General features: G+C 41.4%; 1 protein-coding gene across 2 annotated transcripts in view; it reads left to right on the forward strand.

Annotated features, from left to right (window-relative positions):
- The window catches only part of LOC137653611 (major facilitator superfamily domain-containing protein 6-like), a 55758-nt gene that overhangs the window by 27961 nt on the left and 5415 nt on the right, over positions 1-22382 (forward strand). For both annotated transcript variants that reach the window (XM_068387165.1, XM_068387172.1), the window contains exon 7: positions 8632-8835. In XM_068387165.1, the coding sequence (XP_068243266.1) occupies positions 8632-8835 (204 nt within the window). The remainder of the gene's footprint in view (positions 1-8631; positions 8836-22382) is intronic.

Raw genomic sequence — 22382 nt, forward strand, 5'->3', positions numbered from 1 at the left:
ATATATACATATACATATATATATATATATATATATATATATATATATATATATATATATATATATATCTATATATACATATATATATATATATATATATATATATATATATATATATATATATATATATATATATATACATATATATATATATATATATATATATATATATATATATATATATATATATATAAATATATATATATATGTATATATATGTATGTATGTACATATATATGTATTGAAATATATATATATATATATATATATATATATATATATATATATATATATATGTATATACATATACAGTGAACCCTCGTTTATCGCGGTAGATAGGTTCCAGTCGCGGCCGCGATAGGTGAAAATCCGCGAAGTAGTGACACCATATTTACCTATTTATTCAACATGTATATTCAGACTTTTAAAACCTTCCCTTGTATGTAGTACTGTTGACAAACTACCCTTTAATGTACAGAACACTTAATGCATGTACTACAGTACCCTAAACTAAAACAGGCACAAATATTAAAGGTGATTTTATATCATGCATTTCCTAAACATGCTAAAAAGCACGATAGAAAATGGCAACCAATGTTTTGTTTACATTTATCTCTGATCATAATGTAGAAAAAAAACTGGAGGTAGAGCTTTGCTTATTACCCAGACATATTTCCCATACTTTTCCCTTAGAACTACATCACATCTTCCTACTTTAGATATATATATATATATATATATATATATATATATATATATATATATATATGTATATATATATATATATATATATATATATATATATATATATATGTGTGTGTGTGTATATATATATATATATTTATATGTATACACATATACATACCTACATATATACATAAATACATGCATACATATATATATATATATATATATATATATATATATATATTACTGTATATATATGGGTTTTGGAAAAAATCCGCGAAGTGGTGAATCCGCGATGGTCGAACCGCGAAGTAGCGAGGGTTCACTGTATATATATATATATATATATATATATATATATATATATATATATACTGTATATATACATATATATATATATATATATATATATATATATATATATATATATATAGTGTACGGACACCTTCCGACAAGTGTATTTCTATGTCTATAAACCATTTATATTTATTTCACGCATTTGTATTTAAATTTGAGAGCTTTCGTTTTGTATCGATAAACGCTGAATTCTCCGCTCTTTCTTCAGATGTGATAATCAAATATATACATTTTATGTTAAGAATATTATTCAATGATTTTTGTACCAAAAGAAATAAATTTAAACCCAAGCCTGGCTAATCCGCCTCAGGCATTTTCTGTGCTACTTGTACATCCGCACATCTCGATGTAGTCCGGCTCTCTCATCAATAAATCCTCAGTTTCGGAAACTGTCTCTCTGTATCCTCACAACTGTTGACCCCGGGGCAGAAATGCCCTTGGACACTCCTTTCCATTAGCGGACCTGAAATGGCGCTCGCTTGAGTATTTTGGATTGTGAGGTACAAAGAGACTGCCAATAATGGACTAAATACGGCGCTCTCGCGAGCGTTTTGGCGAAAAAATTTCCGATACCTTACAACGAGTTTCCAGGTTTCGCGGCCGACAAGACTACTGTATCCACCCCACCTGTGACCTTGCCCGCTGAACAACACGTCAACCTGGTAAACATCAAGCTCTCGCCGTTCTCACACAAAAATGTCTCGGCATGGCTGACCCGTGCAGACATTCAATTTCGCGTCGCGGGACTCACCCGGGAGACCGACCTTGCCAACCTTGTACTGTCAGTGCTACCAGAAGACATTTTCAACAGGTTGGCACAATGGATCGAGTCCCGGGCCGGTCGTCCATCATACACAGAACTTCGGGCAAAGCTTATAGAGTTCTACTCTCCGCCCGTACCTGAACGTGCCCACAGAATTTTCGACCTAATGCAGCAACCCCTCGGGGATCAATCTCCGACGGAAGCATGGGAAGAATTGCAGAATTTAGTTTTCCTCCCCGGCCGAGACGCTGACGGAAACAGAAGGAAGATCAACCTAGAAAGAGAAATCTTCCTACGTCGCCTTCCACCAGAAGTCAGGATCCAACTCCCGCAACCCCCCCAGCTGGAAACAGACGACCTTATCAGGAGAGCGCAGCATCTCTATGCAACCAACACCATCAGTGAAGTATCAGCGGAAGATTCCACTCCACACCAAACCTGCGCCAACATCACAAGGCCAAACTACCACAACCACGAACTAACAGGGTGTTGTTGCGTGCCGCCTTGCTCATTTCCAAAAAACGGCCCAGGCGGCCACGCAAAGGTGCCGCAACCTTTGCCCCCACGCACACGGCTTTCTACATCAAAGACGGCCTCTCAAACAATAGATTCCTGGTAGACACGGGGGCCACCCACTCCATATTGCCGCCCACAAAAGCCGAAAGAATCAACCAATTGACTCTTCAACAAGCCTTACAGCAGCCAACAGCACACGTATAAAGAGTTACGGGACGAAACAGATGAAACTCTGCTTATTACAAAGGCCTTTCACTGGGAATTTTATCACCGATGTTACAAACCCTATCCTGGGAGCAGATTTCCTAGGCCATCACGGACTCCTGGTCGACATCACCCAAAAAAGATTAATAGACATTGATTCATTCCAATCCACAGCCTTAACCCTGGGCCCTTCAATGCCCGCCGCTCACTCTGTTTCTACCCACAGAAACAACATCCTTCGCCATGAATTCTTGGACGTATTCAAGCTCGAGTTACGACTGACGACAGGAAAACCCGCTCGGCACGGCATCTACCACCCCATAACAACGAAGGGCCTGCCAATGCATGCAAAGTTCTGCCGCCTGCCACCTAACAAACTCCACGACACAAAACAGGCCTTCCAGGTGATGGAAAGAATGGGCATATACAATAAGGCCTCCAGCCCATGGGCCTCCCCTCTCCATATGGTCAGGAAATCAGACGGGACATGGTGTCCGTGTGGAGATTACAGACGCCTTAACCTTGTCACCACACCTGACCATTATCCTTTGCCCAACATCCAGGACCAGGCCCTGAATAGGGCAAAAATCTTCTCTAAAATGGATCTTTTGAAATCCTATTTTCAGGTCCCTGTCAACCCAGACGACATTCCAAAGACAGCTATTATCACCCCCTTCGGCACCTACGTCTTCACATACTCCACTTTCGGACTCAGGAACGCCGGTGCGACGTTCCAGCGTCTGATGGACAGCATCCTGGGTGACTTGCTATTTTGCTGCTGCTACGTAGACAACATCCTGATATTTTCAAAATCGCAAGATGAACATCTTCAGCACGTTTGAACTGTTCTCCGTCGACTCCAGGACAACGGGCTAATCGTACGATTTGACAAGTGCACTTTCGACGCTGATTCCATCGACTTCCTGGGCAACAAAATCTCCAACGAAGGCGTACGTCCCCTAACATAAAAAACCAAGGCGATAGAAGAATTCCCACCACCAAAAACCATCAATGAACTACAAGAATTCCTCAGGATGGTTAATTATTACTGGCGTTTTATCCCTAACATCGCAGGCATCTCAGTGCCACTGTCCGATGTCCTAAAGGGTAAACTGAAATTGTTGTCCTGGAACGCAGAGCAGCAGTCAGCATTCAAAGAGACGAAGGCAGCCCTCGCCAAAGCTACAACGTTGGCCTTTGTCACCCCAGGAGCACTCCTGACCACCGACGTCGGCAACACAGCTTGCGGAGCCGCCTTAGAACAATTGGTCAATGGCACCCTGCAGCCTATCACCTTCTTCAGCAAAAAACTCAAAGGCGCCCTGCAGCCTATTACCTTCTTCAGCAAAAAACTCAACGGCGCCGAGCAAAAGTACAGTACTTTTGATCGAGAGCTCCTTGCAGTCTACACAGCGGTAAAACATTTCAAGTACCTTTTAGAAGGTACCCCTTTCACCATTCGAAGTGACCACCAACCACTTGTCCATGCCTTCACAAAGACAAGTGATGCCTGGTCAGCCCGTCAACTGAGACACCTCGCCCCCATCGCAGAATTTGGATGCACACTTCAATACGTACCAGGGAAGAAAAACCTGGTAGCCGACGCCCTCTCCAGGGTAGAGATAAACGGCGTCCACCTCGGCATTGACTACGAGGAACTGGCACATGAGCAACAACTCGACCCAGAAACATCAGCCTACCGGACAGCCATCACGACTTTGAAATGGGAAGACGTCCCGTTAGGGTCATCTAACACGGCCCTCCTCTGCGACGTCAGTACTGGCCATCCCAGGCCACTGGTACCCTCCTCTCAAAGAAAAGCCATCTTCGATATAGTACATTCCCTCTCCCATCCCTCGGGCAGAACGACAGCAAGAATCATATCCAGCAAATGCATCTGGCACAGGATGAGGAAGGACATCACCCGGTGGGCCCGCAGCTGCATCAAATGAAAAACAAACAAAATTTCCCGACACACAACATCAAGAAACGGGAACTTCAAGCAACCCATGAGACGTTTCGGCCACGTGCACATCGACGTCGTTGGCCCCTTTCACCCTTCCGGAGGGGACTGCTTCCTGTTGACAGTCATCGACAGGTCCACCAGGTGGATCGAAGCAACCCCCATGCAACAATTATAACACCCTCCTGTGTCAACGCCCTCCTTTTAAGTTGGATCAGCAGGTTCGGCGTTCCAGATGACATTACAACCGACAGGGGGCCGGCCTTCCTGTCAGATGTCTGGGGTGCCCTCACAAAACCACTTGGGATCAACGCCCACAGCACAACCTCCTACAACCCCGCTGCAAACAGAATGGTCGAATGGGCCCATCGGTCCCTCACAGCTTCCCTGATGGCTTGTTGCTGTGACAACAACTGGAAGGCCCATCTACCCTGGGTCCTCCTAGGACTACGCAACGCCCCCAGATCCAACGGAGAACCTTCATCAGCAGAAAAAGTTTATGGAGAAACCATAACTGTGCCAGGAGAATTCTTCCCGGTGCCATCCAACGAAAGCGACCAGACCTCGGAAAGAGTCAGAAACATCGTAAGCTAATTCACTCTGTTTCACCGAACTTTCAACAACACAACAAAAACGTTCATGCCGCAAGATCTACGGACGTGCGAGTTCGTTTTCATCCGTGACGACGCCCACCGACCCCACTAAGACGCCCATACAAAGGAGCCTACAGAATCATCAACAGAAAACCCAAGGCATACCTTCTACTCATCCACGGAAGAGAAGACTGGATCTCAATTAACAGGTTAAAGCCAGCATTCATCATTAATGACGAACAATTCACGGACAAAACAGGCCGTCGACCAAGGATACCTCCTCAACACAAGAAAGTGGCGCATAATACCGCCACACCTCAGACAGTCGAAAACCCCAACCCAAGACCATGGGGAGGAATCCTGTCAAAGAAAACCCAATCAAGAAATAAACAAAATTCCCCACCGCGACAGTCCCGGTCCGGAAGAACCCTGTACCCTCCAAGAACATTAAAAACTAAGATATTCAACATATTTCCTCCCACTCAATGAATTTTTTTTTTCTATATAACTCGGGGGGGGGGGGGGGGGGAGGGGGAGTACTTGTACGGACACCTTCCAAAAAGTATGTTTCGAAGTCTATTATCCCTTTGTATTTATTTCACGCATTTGTATTTAAATATGAGATCTTTTGTTCTGTATCAGTAAATGCGGAATTCTCCGTTCTTTCTTCTGATGTGATGTGATAATCAAATATGTAAATTTTATATTAATATTATTATTCAATGCTTTTTGTACCAAAAGAAACACAAATTTAAACCTAAGCCTGGCTAAGCCACCTAGGGCATTTTCCGTGCTACTTGTACGTCCGCATATCTCGATGTAGTCCGGCTCTCTCGTCAATAAACCCCCAGTGTCGGAAACTGTCTATCTGTATCCTCACAATACACACACACACACACACACATATATATATATATATATATATATATATATATATATATATATATATATATATATATGTGTTACTTATCAGTCACAAAACTGCACGTGACATATATTAAAGGGTAAAATCCACAGGAAACAGGAAAGGAAAAGACCAGGTACCAAGCGCTTTCGTGTATTACGTACATAATACACGAAAGCGCTTGGTACCTGGTCTTTTCCTTTCCTGTTTCCTGTGGATTTTACCCTTTAATATATATGTGTGCATATATATATATATATGTGTGTGTGTGTTGCAAGCAAAAAACAAAACTACAGAAAAGGCTAGTACAACATCTGAAACGCCGGCAGCAATTATATCTGAAGTGATTAGTCAGGTTCCTGAATGTTCCCAGCCGCTGCTTCCTACCACTGCTTCTATGACTCGAAATGTTCGGAAATTAAGAAGTAAACAAGTTCCCAAGCTTCCGACATCATTAGCCTATGTAGATGTGCAAGGTAGGTTTAGAATAACATTGGGAGAAGAAAACTGGTTGCTACATGATAGTGGATCAGACGATGAGGATAGAGTTTTGATCTTTGCGGCCCCATCATCATTGCAAAAGTTGGGATCCTCAAAGCACTGGTTTGCTGAGGGCACTTTTGAAATGTGTCCAAACATCTTTTATCAAATACATACAATTCATGCCGAAATCCAGTTCTTTTTGCTTTACTACCAGGGAAATCGGAAGAAATTTATGTTAAGATGTTGCATGCACTTTTAGAGAATGCACTGGCCTTTCTGCCTATTGATGATGTACCAAGAGGAATGCAATGTTTAAAACAAGAAGTACCAGAAAATGCATTGCCGTTTATTGAATACATAGACAATACTTTTGTAAACGGGATGCAAAGACGAAATGGAAGACGGTACATGAATGGAATGTTTATGAACTTACGCTCGCAGGTAACGCTTGTACGATAAATTCAGTTGAAGCATGGCATAGACAATTTGGTGTATTAGTTCGATCTCATTCATATTTATATAATGTTCTGGATGCTCTAAGAAGTGAAGAACAAATCGTCAAAACAAGAATATCTCAACTTACCGTAGGGGCAACCCCAAAGAAACCAAATACCAAAGTAGCAAGAAGAGAGCAAAGAATTTACAATGTTGTTGCTGATTACCAGAATCGTTTATTGGAAGATTACCTCAGAAGCATTGCACACAATTTGAGTTCTTTTTAGATACTGTCTCTTATTTACATTTTTATAGATTTTTACTTGTTTTTATTTCGCAATTTTTTGTATTGCATTATAAGTATTTTTAATTACTTTTCTTATAATAGTTAAGATTTTATCTTTAACCAATTTTTTTTATTGCATTATTAGTAATTTTAATGACTTTTCTTGTAATAGTTAAGATTTTATCTTTAATCATATGAATTTATACCTTAATAAAACATTTTTATTACTTTTAACTTGTTATCATTTTACCTTTTTATGCATTTCATGTATTTTAGACCAAAGTGCTTTTAGACCATAGTGCCTTTAGACCAAAGAGCTTTTAGACCAAAGTGCCTTTAGACCAAAGTCCTTTTAGACAAAAGTGCTTTAGACGAAAGGGCTTTAGACGAAAGTGCTTTAGACGAAAAGTCCTAGACCCATATATATATATATATATATATATATATATATATATATATATATATATATATATATATATATATATATATATATATATATATATATATATATATATAAATATATATATAGGGTAAGGAAGGTTAAATGGCTGAGAATTATAAAAACGACGATGTGGTGGAGTTACAAAATAGCCTAATCAATGCTTTGAAGTGTGTTCGGCCACATGCAGAGCTAAAAGTATAGACTAATTTGGAAGTCGTTGAGAAGCAAAGAGATGAGTCAATGGTGTTGCAAGACTAATAAAAGAGAATCTTTACGGACAAAGAAGTGTGAATGTATAGTAAGAGATGAGTGGCGCTGTATGAGTATACAATAGTGAGTGATTAGTATATATAAATGTTCTTATTTTGTATACTTTACATACTTTTTCCTTTGGTATAATGCTTTTGTCATTTATTTCAATTCTTACACAATTTCGCCTTTAGCTGGTACTTTGGTAGTGGCACATGATTCAACATTTTCTTTTAATTCATGATTCACTTTTCTATTAAATGTAAATGAATATTGATTAGTGTATTTTGTTCATATAAATGTAACTGAGTATATTGAACTGAGTATAACATGGTTTCCAAATAGGCTCTTTCACTGGCCCCATCCCCCCAAAAATGTTAACTAACAACTGACTGTAGAGCATTTCTTTTATGTTTGTTATGTTATGTAGTGTCTCTACCTTGTCCTTTATAAAACTGACATTTACTGCTGCAAAATATTTCAGTTGGTCTTTTTATTAATAGGTATTTGTTTATATATGAATTTTATCCTTCTTCTAAATGGAGCAATGACCTAAAACATGGTATAAAGGTTACATGTCCACTTAGGAAAATTTATAAGTAATAAAGTGTGGTATTGTGGATCAAAGATATTTACATGACACAAAAACTCAGGTTAGAAAGTAGAATCATTCAAGGTACTATTGCCACCAAAACAATTATTTAACCTTATAGATTACAGATGACTAATGTAGCCTTTTTCCTCTACAGGAATGTTTTCAGGCTACTTCGAAACATTTATGTACTTATTCCTGTTTGACCTTGGAGGCAGCACAGAACTTCTTGGCCTCACAGTAACAGTTGGGGCACCTTTTGAATTTGTTATGACCCTCGTCACTTGTAACATGGCCAAGTCATTTGGATATGGACCCTTTATAACGTTGGGTGTACTGTTACATGCTGTACATCATTTTGGTAAGTAACAATATCTTTATAGAAAACCAACTTTTTCACCAATCTTATGGTCACAAGCAAATATATCATCGAATATATTAGTTAAAATATTTGCAGCTAATGATATTGTTTCAGAACAGAAACAGTATCAGTAATTAAAGATAAAGTATGGAGTAAGGAAAAGCATGATTAAAAATATTAATCACATTAAATTTCTCTAGCTTAGTAAGGTCAAGCCAATACCTCCATTTTGAGTGGAGTTATCGTACTGTATATATTTGAAAACAGATAAAACGACAAATATGAGCCATGGATGCCTGGTGGTTTATCAAGAGGTTGTCTTTTCCTTTTTCTGATTCTTTTTCTTCTCAAAACCACCCTTACTGTCCTCCCTTCAGTTGAAGTGGCTATCCTGGAGGGTATTTAGCTTTGCATGGTGTATCGGCCCCTCCATGTTGACCAGTTTTTCCGACATTTTACTATAGTGTATGGGTATCAACAATCACTTTATTTATAATTCTGTACATATTGTTTTTGTTATAATTCTTGTTAATCTAGTTTTTAAGTATGATGTCTCTTTTTTATTTCTATTAATTCTTATGCTGTCTGGAGACATTGAGCGAAATCCGGGACCAGTACGTCCTAGATTTCGTCAATGTCGTCTTCTGTATTGCAATATTCGTGGTCTTCATACAAATATCCAAGTCCTTACAGTTGCATCCAGATAGTATGATATTCTTTTGTGCTCAGAAACTTTGGTTTCTAATATGAGGCACTCATCTAAGCTCCTTATAACTGGTTTTAAGAAGCCAATAACGTTGAAACATGATGCCATCCCTAGGGCCAGGGAAATGGCGGTGTATATTAGGACCGAGTACCCTGCTTCTCATAATAACTTTTATTTGTGTTCGATCTACCGGAATTCAGACATGGATGATTCTATCTTCGATTGTCTTCTTACCATTATGGCTAAGATAAAAGAAGATGATAGAAAGGCTTCTTTTGTCTTTGTTGGTGATTTTAATGCTCACCATAGGGAGTGGTTAAGTTCTATCTCTCCTACCGATCGCCATGGCTTAAGAGCTTTAGACTTTGCCTCTGAATCAGGCTGTGAGCAAATCATAAATGAAGCTACTCACAGGTCTGGTAATTGCTTGGACCTCGTATACACTGACTCCCCTGGCGTTATAACTGGTAAGGTTGGTTCTCCAGTTGGGACATCTGATCATGCCTTGTTTCATTAGTAGTGAAGACTAAACAGCCTGTCCCTGATATATCATACTCTTGTAAAATTTATATGAAATCCCAAGCAGACTGGAATGGGATTTTGCATAATCTTTTGTGCTTGAATTGGTCACAATTATATAGTAGTGTAGATCCTGTTGTCCCTTTGAATGAGAATCTAGTCAACATAATTGATAGGCGTATCCCTTTTCGTGTGCTAAGGTACCGAGTGAAGGTCGAACCGTGGTTCAATGATGATTGTAGACATGCTTATTTGGAGAAGCAGGAGGCCTATCATCTTTGGAAGGGTAACAGATCAAATTTGACCTGGAACAACTATACTCAGCTTCGAGCTTTTGCTCAGAGAGTTTATACCACAACTGAAAAGGAGTACAATTTAACCATAAAAGAAACCCTTTCTGGTACAATTCAGGAACATAAATAGTGATCTACCCTTAAATCTGCACTCTTTGGTGTAGATGCAACAGTTCCTCCTTTACTTAAACCAGATGGCTCAGTCACTCACTGTTCAAAGGAAAAGGCAACCCTTTTGGCTGATGTTTTTGACAGTAAACAGAGTAATGAAAAACTTGAACTTCCTCATTCCTGTTTTCCTGAGGCTAAACTAACTAGTTTAGCTTTTCAATCTCGTGAGATTAAAGCTCTGTCGATGGACCTTGAGGCTTATGGAGGTGTAGACCCAAATGGTATTTTTATTTTGTTTTTTATAAAGACAGCAGATTTCTTAGCTCAAAATTTATCTGTTATTTTGCGCAAGTTAGCAAGAAGAGGAGCTTTTAGCACTATGTAAATGTGTTTGTGGTGGCTCAAGTCCCACTGATTACTGCCCAATTTCCATAACTCCCATATTATCTAAAGTTTTTGAACATCTTCTGGCAAAACGTCTTAATAGGTTTGCTGAAGGTAATCATCTACTCCCTAGTTTGCAATTTGGTTTCCTAAAGGCCTTGGAGCATGTGATGCCATTCTTACAATATCCAATGCTGTACAGAAATCCCTTGATTGTGGTCAGGAAGTTCGTATGATTGGCCTTGATTTTAGTGCTGCCTTTGACCGTGTTAATCATGAGGCCCTTCTTTTCAAACTGAAACAGTTGGGAGTGGGTGGGTCGTTTCTTAGCATTATTATTGATTTTTTAAGTAATAGATCTCAAAGAGTTGTTGTTGATGGGCACCATACTGAGTATAGGAATGTGATATCCGGTGTTCCACAGGGTAGTGTTCTTGGCCCATTGCTTTTCATACTATATACATATGACATGTGGTTTGGCCTAGAAAACAAGCTTGTTGCATATGCAGATGATGCTACTCTCTTTGCATCAATTCCATCCCCTGAATGTAGATCTGGGGTTGGTGAATCCCTTAATAGAGATTTAGCTAAAATTAGTGCATGGTGCAAATTATGGGATATGAAGTTGAATCCTAACAAAACTCAAGTATGATTGTAAGTAGGTCAAGGACGGTGGCTCGTCAACATCCAGATCTCAGTATTGATAATGTTTCTTTAAATTTGTATGAATCTTTTAAAATTTTAGGTGTGATTCTCGACAGCAAATTTAATTTTGAGAAACACATTAGGTCTGTGTCTTCTTCAATAGCACAAAAAATTGGCTTATTGAGAAAGTCTTACAAGATTTTCGGTGATCAGTCTATTCTGAAGAAGTGTTGTAATTCTTTCATTCTACCTGGTTTTGAGTATTGTTCTCCTGTCTGGTGTTCAGCTGCTGATTCTCATCTTAATTTGTTGGACAGAAACTCACAGTCTATTAAATTTCTTATTCCTGATCTAGATATTAATCTTTGGCACCGTCGTTCAATTAGTTCATTATGCATGTTGCATAAGATTTTTCATAACTCTGACCATCCTTTACATTCAGATCTCCCTGGACAATTCTATCCTGTTCGTAATACTAGGCAGGCAGTTAATTCTAATAGCCAGGCCTTCTCCATCTTGAGGCTCAATACTACACAGTATTCTAGAAATTTTATTCCAGCTGTTACCAAGTTGTGGAATGATCTTCCTAATCGAGTAGTTGAATCAGTAGAACTTCAAAAGTTCAAAGTTGGAGCAAATGTTTTTATGTTGACCAGGCTGAGATGAGTCTTTTTATAGTTTATATATGACATATCTGTTTTTTACGTTGTTAATAGTCTATATAGGACATATCTGTTTTGACGTTGTTACTGTTTATAGAATGATATATTGTTAATTTATTCTCATCATTTATCTATTTCCTTATTTCCTTTCCTCACTGGGCTATTTTTCCCTATTGGAGCCCTTGGGCTTATATCATCTTGCTTTTCCAACTAGGGTTGTGGCTTGGCTAGTAATAATAATAATAATAATCTGTAGAAATGATATGTTTCATGCTTCAAGGTGTAAAAGTTGATCAAGTAACCCAAGTGAAATGAGTGTTCGAGAACGGGTAACCAAAGAATAGTTCTTTATAATATGCCTATTAACTCTCAAGTTTATAGATAGCCTACGAGAGGCAAAGGACAAGTCCTTAAGCTTGTTATAAAATATTCATGAAACCCACCATATATACATGTGATAAAAACCCAAGACATTTTCCATTCAAGCCTACACCCAGGAAGTGCCAGTCATTGCCTGCTGGTAACTCAGTGGGTGGACCTAGAAGCCACCCGACAACATCATCCCTCTCCTCTCATGCTAACAAAGACAGTTGGGGTGCAGACACTACTGAAAAGTACTGGGCTGTTAGTGGGGCTCAAATCTTGACCCAGTCTATGCGAGCCAGAAGTGTTTTCAATAGGCTACCAGAATATACAGGTGATAGTAGCAAAGAGACGTGGTGATGCACAAGTTATAATTATAATGGACTTTTTTGGTGAGAAAACAATATCTTTTATGAGAAAATAATTGAGGACATGATATTTTACTATTGAAGTAAAATTTTCTGCTCACCATTGATGGAACTATAGAGGTCTTTAGAACATCCAGCTGCACTTGAGGCAGGGAACAAAATTTTAAGGAGGTTAGGTAGCCAGATAGAGGAAAAGGAACTGGGAAAAATAAGAGTTGAAATAAGAGACTATAGCCTAATGACGGTAAAACTATAGGCAAAAGGAACTATGACCTTTTAGTTTGTTGGTGAGGCTTAAGTTGACTGATATAGCAAGATTCTCTAGTGCATTTTTAAATATCAAGGAACAATATTATCCTATACATGTCTTTTTGCATTGGAGCAATAAGCTGGCTAGATATATTCGGGTACGAGATGCACTAAAATTTCTCTTGCATTTTTGGGCTCAAGCCATGTCGTCCTGATGAAAGTTCCTACTGGCAACTTCCTACTGCATAATATTTCTGCGAGTGATATTACAAGAGAATTACCGTCAGGTATCACAGGGTTCTAACCCCTGGAACGACTATCCTAAGATATTGTGTATAATCAGGGACGTATCCGTAGATAACCATAGATATCTGCACCCCAAACAGACTTAACCCAGTCTAGGAATCTAAGGAGGAGGATAGATGAGGAGTTGTTACATATCCACTCCCTTCATAGTAGTGTTCGTCTCTGATAAACTCATTCCAATTTTCGCAGCTTACCTACGTGTTTGTGTTTTTGTCAAGAGCGCCTTTACTATGTTTGCTTTTTGGAGCATTTCCTCGCATGATGGCTTCCTTTTCGTCGTCAAAGTTGAGTACCCTCCTCTTTTACAGCTTGATTTAGCTGTAACTGGTTTAGATTCCCTCGCGGAGTGGTTAATTGACTACTTTATGGTGATGAGGGAGCCGGGCTGTCCGAGTCCAGCTAGCCTTTGGGAATGTGAATGCCCTTTTTATTTCGTGTTCACTCAGTTTTGTTTTACTAGTATCACGTTAGCTAGCTTTATTTTGGCATTACAATGCCTTGGGCTCTGTTTTGTGTTTACTTTTACTATGCTTTTATGTAGTTTAAGTTTTAGTTTTATGGGTGTCGTTCCCGGCTAGCCTTGCTTAGAGAATGGTAGTTTTGCAGGACAGGTTCACCGATGGCGATCAGGTCTTTCTTTCTGGTCTCGTCGGCAGCGGCTTTTTTTACCCTTAAAGGGTTTTCTCCTCAGTTATACTAGTTTACTGAGCCCCTATGTCTGCTGCCTTCGATTCCATGGGTTTTTCAACCTAATAAGCTTAGCCTAGCCCTCGTTGGCGAATCCGTTGGTCTGCCATGCTGCATTCGTTCATGATCTCCTATGCTAGGACTGTGCAGTGCATTGGAGCTCTCCTTTGCGAAGGGTGAGCTCCCCTTGTCGGTGCACCGACTTACCTGTACTACTGTTCCCTAATAGCCTCTGGGATTTCTCGATCGACCTGCGGCATTGCCCTATTAGGCTTAGCCTAGCGCTTGTTGGCGTTTAGCCAAGCCCTCGTCGGTGAATCCGTTGGGCCGTCATGCTGCCTTCGTTCATGATCTCAAATACTAGGACTGTGCAGTTTTTTGGAGCTCCCCTTTGCGAAGGGTGATCTCTCTTTATCGGTACGCCGACTTACCTATTCTGCCGTTCCATCCTAGCCTCTAGGATTTCTCGATTGACCTGATGTATCAACCTATTAGGCTTAGCCTAGCCATCATTGGCGATCCTTGGTCCGCCATTTTGCATTCGCTCGTGTTCTCCCGTGCTAGGACTGCGCAGTCCATTGGAGCTCCCATTTGCAAAGGGTGATCTCAACATGTCGGTGCGCTGGCTTCCACGTACTGCTGTTACCTCCTAGCCTCCGAGATTTCTCGATCAGACTGCAGCCGCCGTTTCTGACGGTGTGACAAGCCTTTCCGGTACGGACATTGCATGAATTTTATCATTATGCTGCTGTGTTTTTGCATTTGTTGATCGTAGGGGTTTGTTCCTTCTGGGATCTGACACTCCACGGCCGTCGGCATGCTTCTCCCTTGAGGGGTAGGCTATCAAACTGATGGCAGTGCCAGTTCCTAACGGCTTTGCTGCCACCTTTTGGCACACTATCCTATAGTACCTGTACTGGCGATGCGCCGCTGCTTGTGGCAGTGCTACTATAGGCAGCGCTGCCTTCAACTATGGCTCGGTGTCAGGTTTGCCCCTGACGGTGTTGCCGTTACTGGCTGCGGGGCTAGTACTAGTCTGTGGGAGTGGTTTACTGTGTCAGCCCTTTCAGCCACATAGGACGCTGGCGGGAATGCTGTTACCACCTAGTGCTGCCGGTTCTTCCGGCAACGCTGGTACATCTGGCATACATGCCTTTGGCAGTGCCTGTACCTAACGTCTATGTTGCCAACTTTCGACACTTTATTCTCTTCTGTAGTCCCTGTAATGGCTATACATCGCTACTTACGGCAGGGCTGCCACTGGCGACTCTACCTTCACCTTTAGCAAGATGTTTTATTTGGAAAGCCTCGACCGTTATCTCCGCCGCCCTTGGGCACTATTGCCCCTGATGGCATTGCTGTTACTGGTGGCGGGGTTAGTACTAGTCTATGGGAGTGGATATCTGTACCAGTGCCTTAGGGCACATAAGATGTTCACCCCCTGGCGTTGCCGGAACTTCTGGCAACGCCTGTACCTGTAGGGCACATGTCTCTCTGTCCTTTTATCTGAGACCGTCTTACCTTAACTAAGATAGGTTCTCTACTGATTGTAGGTGAATTCAACAACAGATTATCATAAACGCCTTACTCCTTCAACTTTTCAGGCTTCTTTATGTATGTTGGGCCTGGGAACTCCTTTTAAGAAAGGTTTTCTAGGCCCTTGTATTGAAATAACCACAACATATGGTTATTGGTTTTCTACCAACTTGTCCATTTCCCTCTGAGGGTGTGGATTGGATACATGGGTGATAACTATATAGGCTATTTCCCACTCTCGGGTCTTTTCTATTCTATTGAGGTTACCAACTTGTTGTTACAGCCCTCGGGTTGCTATAGACTCTTGCTCATTAATCCATGCGTCGATTGCTTAAACTTTTAAGTTTACCCTTACCATTGCCTTCTAATTGGCCATTTCTCTGCGGAGATATAGGAGCGACAATTCTTTCCCTCAGCAACCCCCCCCCCCTATTTAGGCCTATAGCAACGGACTTTTAGGAGGTTATTTTTTTCAGTCTCACGTTCTTCAATAGGGGAGTGAACATTTTGTACTTTATCTCCTGCTATCTCACCAATTGCATTTACACATAATTTGGGGATTACTATTCCCTCAATTGTTAACATGGAATGTTAATGACTCATTTCCTTCAGACTTTGGTGTATGTTAGAGGATGTAGTACTCATTTAAACCCTTTTCTCCGTACAGGCTGTGCCTATGACGGAGATGCACTGTTGAGTGCAGATTTGTGTCAGGACTTTGAGGCATCCTTGTGGTCCCGATACTTGCCGCACACATGCGAAGTGTCGGAGGATGAAAGGTCCAGTATCGTACTGGGACTATCAGGATTGCAGTGTTTGTAAGAATCTACTTCACTTTGGATGGGTCTCGAAGGATACAGCCGATGACGACCACATGTTCTTCCCCTCCGCACCTGGGTAAGAGGATGAGGTAAGTCTGGTCTCATTAAGGATTCAGTGATGTCTACTACTTTCGACCCCACTATGACAACGGCCTCCCGGTCTACGGTGACGATTACTTCTTCCGGGACGTGGGCTGTCCCTGCCCTTTTTTCCCTCCAAACATCTTCTGTTGGGCTCATAGAGCCTCTCAGCTCCCGAGTACCAAGGGTACTATAATGGATCTGGTACTTATGGCTAACATGAAAGCCCTTATGGAGGGAAATTAGTAATACCAGATGATGATGTTCAAGGCCTCATGTGAAGAGATCCAGGCCTTGAAGAAGTAAGAGGAGTCGACTAAGTATAAGGTCTCGCCCTCCTAGCTACCTTATTGCACGCGGCAATGATGACGGCAGGGGGTATCAATATACAGATTGTCGCCTTCAGTAAGAGGTTGTCCTCCTTCGTGCCTCCGGACAATGTGGTCTTCCCCTTTGCCTCGAAGAGCTACATGGCAGTGGAGAAAGCCATCGGTGAGGGTAAGCCTCTCTCAGCTCTGGAAGAGTACACACCAGTCTCACCTGTCTTACCACACGATGCCGACCACTGGACCAACGTCCAGTTTACTTTTGCTGAGAGTAACTGGGTAAAGATGCAGCCGGCCGCCAATTTCATGAGAAGCTGCCCAGGATTCCTGAACACCCTCTTAAGGTTGAGTTGTAGGCCAGACAATAGTTGTCAGTGTTGATGTCTCAGTAGTGCATCAGAGAGATGATGATCGGGAATGTTGCAGATGCCTCAGTCTTTCCTTGCTGGCGGAAACTCATTTCGCCACCTTTATGAAGGACCTTTGTACTTCTTTTTAGGCCCATCGAGCCTGTAGAGAGCATGTTCTTGACACACCTACCATCCACCACGAGCTGAAATGTTTCATCACCTCTAGCATCTGGAGAAAAGACCTGTTTCCTTAGAAGGTAGTGAAGGAAGTTATGGATAAGGGTGTCGCAGAGCTTAGAGACTTTTCCAGAAGTGGGGGATCTCATTGAAGAGGAAGTTCAGCCCTGGGAGAGGGCCACAACCCAAGAGGTCTCGCAAACTGACTTATTATTAGAAGTCGTTTTTTCTTTCCTATGCCGCTATTCCCCCGGACTGTCTAATCTGTGCCTTAACAAGTGGTGTCACAGTCCCCTGCCGTCTATCCTGTGTATGAGTAAGCATCGTCTTCCGAGGCCGTCTTGACAGAGGAGGCAAGTCCAGGGGTCGTGGACTTCGAAACGGCAGTGAAGGAAGAGGTTCATGTCCTCAACATTAACAATGAACGTTTCCCGGTAGGGGGACGGCAGGCCTTGTTCAAGGATTGTAGGTCCTTCAGTCCTTAGACAAAGAGCGTCATTTCCAACGGTTTTGGTTGGAAGTGGTAACAAAGGCCACCACAGCTCAGGAGATTCTTCTAGAAACAACAACCTTATCTGGAACAGTATGTATAAGACCTTCTGAAGAGAAGAATTATTCGCTGTGTGAGATCTATGAGATTTCATGGTCGTCTATTTTGCGTGCCAAAAAGGTTTCGAGCATACCTCAAACTATTCTCGTCTTGTCCCGTCTAAACCTGTTCGTTCAGTGCGACAGGTTTCGGATGTTGACTATTTCACAGATACGGACCTTCCCACCCCTGGATTCTTTCACTGTTTCTATAGATCTTACCCACATCTTTGTATCGTCTGCTAGGTCGACACTTCTCCCCCTACCTTAGTTTCAACCTGGAGAGAAAGGGCTACGTATTCAGAGCTATGACATTTGGGCTCAATATGGCTCTGAGGATTTTCACGAAGTTTACCGACACAGTCGTACGACAATTTCAGGAGATAGGCCTTTAAGTAGAGGCGTAGCTGGTCGACTGGATAGTGTAGGTTCCCTCGGCACTAAGTGCTCGGAAGTGGCCACTCGAGTTTTATGGTTCCTTCAGTCCTTGGATTTCAGGTCAACTTCAAGAAATGAAGACTGGCTCCAGCTCAAGATTTCCAGTGGTTGGAGATTCGTTGGGACCTTAAATCTCACTCCCTATCTATTCCTCTCTCCAAGAGAAAGGAAATAGAGATGTCAGTCAAATCCCTGATCGAGTCGGGGATGATCACCAGGCGATGAAAAGAGGTGGTTCTAAGATCTTTACATTTCACCTCGGTAACGAACACTTTCCTCAATGTATGACTCAAAGATGTAAGCAGAGTTTGGGAAAGGAGAGCCTCCAAAGCTCTTCGCGACCATCAGAAGATGACTATGGTTTTACTGCACAAGCAACTTAGACCGTGGTCTACTACCAAAAGTCTTTCACAGACGGTGCCGTTGCGCTTTCCTCCTCCAGTAGTGACACTTTGTGCAGACACCTCGTTTGATGGTTGGGGAAGGGGGGGGGGGGGGGGTGTCATAACCCACCAAAAAAAGTGCTAGGCTGTTAGTCTCCGACATTTCAACAATTCCAGGGGGGGGGGGTGTCATAACCCACCAAAGAAAGTGCTAGGCTGTTAGTCTCCGACATTTCAACAATTCCACACTAATATTCTGGAGTCCATGGCAGTCTTCTTGTCCCTCAAGAAATTATGCTTAAAGGAGAACATTCATATCCATCTAGACCTCGACAACAGGGTGATAGTCCATTGCATCAACAAACAAGAGTCGAGGTCTTCTCAAATAAACCACATAATGTTAGCTGTTTGCACTTGTCAACACCCTACCTTCAGGGAGATCAACTCCCTGGCCTTTAAGTGGATCTGTTTGCGACGAGTCTTAACAAGATACTTCCCTGCTAGGTAGCACCGAAAGTGGATCAAGCAGTAGTGGGCATGGACGCAATGTCCCTGGATAGGAATTGTTAGACGACAATTTACCTATTTCCACTGTTCAACTTCCTCATGTAGGTTTTGGACAGGCTTTGATCTTTCAAGGGACGGCAGCTCTGGTGGTTTTTCTGTAGCCAAAGAGCAACTGGTTTCCCATCGTCACGGATTTGAACTCCAAGTTGGTGATGTGACCAATCCGATTCTGTCCCAGGAGGAACAGCAGGAGATTATTCACGCTTTATCATGGAGATCTAACAACCCCCATTTCATGATTTTTACGCCCTATCCCTGTGAAAGAAGTTCCAAATTCAACGTGTTAAGTGGGTATTTGCGGAAACTATGAGTTGTCTGACACCATGACTCAGTATGAAACGTCATGGACGAAATGGGTCAAATTGGTCAAATGCAAAATCCAGGGTCGATTACTATGGATTTGTTTATGTTTCCTGCTTGCTTTACACGGTTAAGGTCTAGCTTCCTCCACGATGTCGTTGTACAATTTGGCCCTCGCTGGACCTATACTATACGCCTTTGATGTCGGCTTTAACTCGGATCTCTTCAACAAATTCCGAAGGTTTGTACAAGGCTGTGGCTGTTGGCTCCACCGAAACCTATCTCCTGGTCTTTGGACAAAGTTTGGCAATTCACTTCGGACATAGACAATCAAACGGCTTCTATTCATGATCTCAATCAGAAAGTCATCTTTTTAATTGCAATGGCTTCTGATGCTTGGGTTAGTGACATTGTGAGGCTTTCTAGCGACGATGACCACCTTGCATTTGTGGATAATGGTGAAGTTGATTTATACGCTGATTCCCCTTTCTGGCTAAGAATGAACTTCCCTTTAAACGTTTTGGTCTATGGAAAAAAGTTCCCCTACCAGGTGATCCTTCCCTGTGTCCAGTGCACTGTTCAAAAGTGTATTCACTAAGAACAGTGCAGTGTAAGGGTGGTCGTTTGTTAAAAAAAGATACAGTGGGGTCTGATTTGTCTCTGAAACAGTTAAGAGCTAAAATTACTTACTTTATACGAAGAGCGGACCCAGCTAGTATGACATCAGGTCTCGACCCTAGGGACATGGCTTCCTCTTTGAACTTTTTCCAGTATGTGTCCTTTGAGGGACTGCAGGAATATGCTGGTTGGAAGACCACTTGGATTTTTCTTCGGGAATTATCTGAAGCAATTGGAGGAGATTCGTCATTTTGTGGTGGCTGCGGGAAGTGTTATCAAACCGGCTGCAACGATGTAGTCCACAATGCGTCCTAGGGCTCTCCTTCAGCTTGTTATTTGGTTTTTGCTTCAAAGACAAAAGGGAAAAATGCATTTAATCATTTCCGTTTTCAGGTTCACATGTGTCTTTCCGACGCTATGTGCGTTCCTTCAGTGCTACAGCCTAACTGTCTAAAGGGTAGTTAAGCTATATCTCATTTGGTTCGGGTGATTACCCCCTTTTTGTACAGGCATGATCATGTGTCTATTGATCAGGTTTATCTTGTCATAAGTTCCCTATGGTTCCTTATGTCTTGTATTTGTCCCCTAATGTTACCTTATGTCTGGGTATGGACGGGATGTATTTACTTTATACAAAAATTTTCCTCATGCGGTTAATGATGGTTGCTTGTTAATCTTGGCACTGATTCTCGTGAGTAAAAGCCTGTGAATTGTTACATGGCATTTAATTTTATACCCTACTATTAAAAAAATTATAATTTCTGGAGCGGCATTAACTTCAGTGTGCCTTCTCATTATTATCCTTCCTGGACATAATTAGATTTAGTCTCCTGGCGGGTTTTGGTTCCATACGCCTCACCTATGAACCCTCCTTTAGTTTCAGGTTTCTTAAGGTTCCCGATACTAGACTCAGGTGAATTTCCAATTACGGAGGGTGGTCCTTTGGTCCTTATTGCCTCCTTGTCGGACCATCATGCTTGTCAATTCTGCCTCTGAACTGTTCTGAGATATATAGTTGAGAGTTATACCTATGCTTTGATGGAGTAATCCTGTAAATGCATTTCGGTATTGGGACCTCTCTCTCTGAGGCTTCCTACCGAGGCATAAGTAATTCTCTGGTACAATTCCATCAGGACGACATGGCTCGAGCCCAAAAACCGGATCTATTTTTGGGTGAGATAGCCATGTCGTCCTGATGGCCCACCCGTTACGTTGTCCCTCCCCGATGCCTTGTCAGATGCCTCTTCTTACGGTAGTTACGCTGCTATGTGGAATGAGACGAACAGTACTACGAAGGGAATGGATATGTAACAGGTCCTCATCTATCCTCCTCCTTAGATTCCTAGACTGGGTTAAGTCTATTTGGGGTGCAGATATCTATGGTTATCTACGGATACGTCCCTGATTATACACGATATCTTAGGATAGTCGTTCCGGGGGTTAGAACCCTGTGATACCTGACGGTAATTCTCTTGTAATATCACTCGCAGAAATATTATACAGTAGGAAGTTGCTGGAAGGAACTTCCTTTAGGACATGGCTATCTCACCTAAAAATAGATTTACCCTACGTCAAAATCCGTTAAAGTGTATTACTATACCTACATAACTCACGACATGACAATGAAACTACATCTAGAAGATTTTGTCAATAAAGCTTTAGGAAGATATCAAGAGCAAGCAGGTTAGTGGTAAATAATTATACATGGGATAATAACAAATTTCTTTTATGCAGATGAGATAATAATGGAATGAAAGAGACTTTCTAGGCATGTTCTTTGCACCAACCCTGGGAGACTAGTGTGTGATAGTATCAGCTGAGCACCTATGCCTGGTGTAAGAATTTTATAAATCTGGTCTATTTGGGTTAGATTCATGAGACAATAGGTGTGAAGGCTAGAGTTAGAATTTTTAAGGCTACTTCCATATGTACACACACCCATATATATATATATATATATATATATATATATATAATATATATATATATATATATATATATATATATATATATATATATATATATATATATATATATATATATATATATATATATATATATATATATAT

This window comes from Palaemon carinicauda, chromosome 1 (assembly GCF_036898095.1).
Source record: "Palaemon carinicauda isolate YSFRI2023 chromosome 1, ASM3689809v2, whole genome shotgun sequence".
Classification (NCBI taxonomy): Eukaryota; Metazoa; Arthropoda; class Malacostraca; order Decapoda; family Palaemonidae; genus Palaemon; species Palaemon carinicauda.